At 53.6% G+C, this 2225-nt stretch overlaps 1 protein-coding gene across 2 annotated transcripts; it reads right to left on the reverse strand.

Moving 5' to 3' along the window:
- Positions 1-540: 540 nt before the first annotated feature.
- On the reverse strand, positions 541-1703 carry KVP17_000881 (uncharacterized protein; the record flags this gene model as incomplete). Of its 2 annotated transcripts, XM_068515754.1 has the most annotated exons (4): positions 541-1281; positions 1310-1427; positions 1455-1564; positions 1593-1703. In XM_068515754.1, the coding sequence occupies 4 exons, from the start codon at positions 1701-1703 to the stop codon at positions 541-543; spliced, it is 1080 nt and encodes a 359-aa protein (XP_068374228.1). The 2 variants fall into 2 exon arrangements, with proteins under 2 accessions (XP_068374228.1, XP_068374227.1); XM_068515753.1 differs by lacking the exons at positions 1310-1427; positions 1455-1564; positions 1593-1703 and having other exon boundaries at positions 541-1221.
- Between the last annotated feature and the right edge of the window lie 522 nt (positions 1704-2225).

Genomic DNA, 2225 nt, shown 5'->3' on the forward strand with positions numbered 1-2225 from the left:
CCCCGACAATTCCTACAGTGCCAACTGCGCCACCGACTCCCCCGACAATTCCTACAGTTGGCGCGGTAGGAATTGTTGGGGGAGTCGGTGGGATTGTAGGGGGAGTTGGCGGCGCAGTTGGTACCGTAGGAATTGTTGGGGGAGTTGGTGGCGCAGTTGGCGCCGTAGGAATTGTTGGGGGAGTTGGTGGGATTGTTGGGGGAGTTGGTGGCGCAGTTGGCGCGGTAGGAAGTGTTGGGGGAGTCGGAGGGATTGTTGGTGGCGCCGAACTCTTGGAGCAGAAGTTAAAATTCTTGACCACGCAATCAGCTACGCCAGCTCCGGTTGACTGTTCGGGACACCAGGGTGCTTGGGATGAGGCAGAGTAGTAGTCGCAGTAGCCTTTGCAAGTTTCTGCATTCCACTCCTGGGGAGACGATATCATCCCCTTGCAGTCATCCGCAACTGATGCTGCTGCAGTAGCAACTACAAATCCAAAGACGTTTTTCATCAATAATGAGTAATACGGACTCACAACGCGAACCCAAACATGATGTGGGTCTACTTACCAGTTTGTCGCATTACATTCATCTGATGCCAATCCGTTTGCTCGTGCCGGTTAAGCTGCTCTCGAGTCTTGAAGACTCGTACACAAAACGCACAGATGAGAGAGCTGTCCTGAGCTGAAATTGGAGGCTCTTTGACAGGACAAGGCACACATTGTGGCCTTGGGATTGGATCGAACTCAAGCTGTGGGTATGTCGGGTTGGCTTCCAGTTTCGGCGGAACCGCAACTTTGGAAGCGGCGGCAGAGGCGGCCGCTGAGGCCAACAATGTGGCGACTGTGGATTTCTTGCTTGGAATGTCGACAGACGTCTGGTGATCAGGTGCCTCCAAACTCACGTTCGACGAGCTGACCTCCCGTCTTAAGGCCGCAGCCTTCTCCTCCTTTCTCTTTTCAGCTTGACGAACAGCGCTGGTAATGTTTGAAATGTCGAAGGAGAACTTGAACACTAGCAGCTGCAAGGCCGAGTCTACTTGGTAATACACGCCTTCAGGTGTAATAAAGTACTCGTTGCTCGGGTCATAGAAGAGATTGGCCTGATGCGAGAAGTGGAAACCGCTGACTGAATCATGCGCAAAGCCTTCCATTGCCGGCAGAGGGAGGACATGCTCATGTTGGGCTTGCCGTCCCTCCACCGCGGCAGGGATAGAGAAGTCCTGCACTACGGGGCAGATCATGAGTCGGTCCGCGGCGCAGTGGCTGCAATCGTGAATGACGCCGGTGTTCACGGCACCACACTGTGTCCCAGCATCTCATGTCCCTCACCATCAGGCACTTCCAACTCAGTTTCGACCGGCAAGCAAGAGCGTACAGTACATCGTGTTTGGCATCGGAAGATGTGGCGTCCGCCAACGCGTTACCGACTAGCTCGCCGCAGTCAATGCTGTTTCTGGATTCTAGTAGTTCTCACGGTAGCACGTGCCTTGTTCTGTCGATGTCCAGTGTGACCTCAGTGAATCGGAGGTAAAACTCATGTGCCGAGTCCGACGAGGGAAACTCAAACAAGTACGCCAACGACGCCTGGTTGACGCAAGCTACTAAAGTTCACTGTAGGTAATAACAGCTCTCTGGTGGACTCCGCAAAGAGAGAGAGCATCTCAGGCGTCAGGTTTATGATATGCGCCTGAGAAGGCGGAGATAGACGACGAGAGATTGCCATCTCCCGCACCTTCGCCTCCAGCGCCGAGGAGGACACGTTGGGAGGTATATTCAGAGCGATTAGAATGCGTGTACGCCTGCCTGTACGGTGCTTTGCTGATCTCCTCGTCCTGCGTGACCATTTTCTGGGTGAACGGATACCTGGCAACACACTCAGAGTCCGATGACGAAGATGCACGTCGCCGCTTGTCTGGTGAAGACGTCCAGAGGAACTCACAACTTCGACGGTCCATGCGTATTTCAGCTTTTTCCTCTGAGGACGGTTGCTGGGCACTGCAACCATCCTCAGCAACCGTCCTCAGCAACCGTCCTCAGCAACCGTCCTAGGAACTTGAAGACGCGATAGAGTTCACTCATTTCTTCATTCTTGTAGTTCACTCAACAATTCGCCACCCTTTCATTCGCCCCACAGAGAGGAAGGGATCTGGTGTTATCATTCAAAAAATGCGAAGCCTAGCAGGGTTGGTTGTGACTTCCACTGCAGCTGCGTCTGTGGCCGATGATTGCAAAGCATTTGTGTCCT

This window comes from the organism of the source record quoted next (genome assembly GCF_019968985.1).
Source record: "MAG: Porospora cf. gigantea B chromosome Unknown PgB_NODE_4289_length_2225_cov_157.656, whole genome shotgun sequence".
Taxonomy (NCBI): domain Eukaryota; phylum Apicomplexa; class Conoidasida; order Eugregarinorida; family Porosporidae; genus Porospora; species Porospora cf. gigantea B.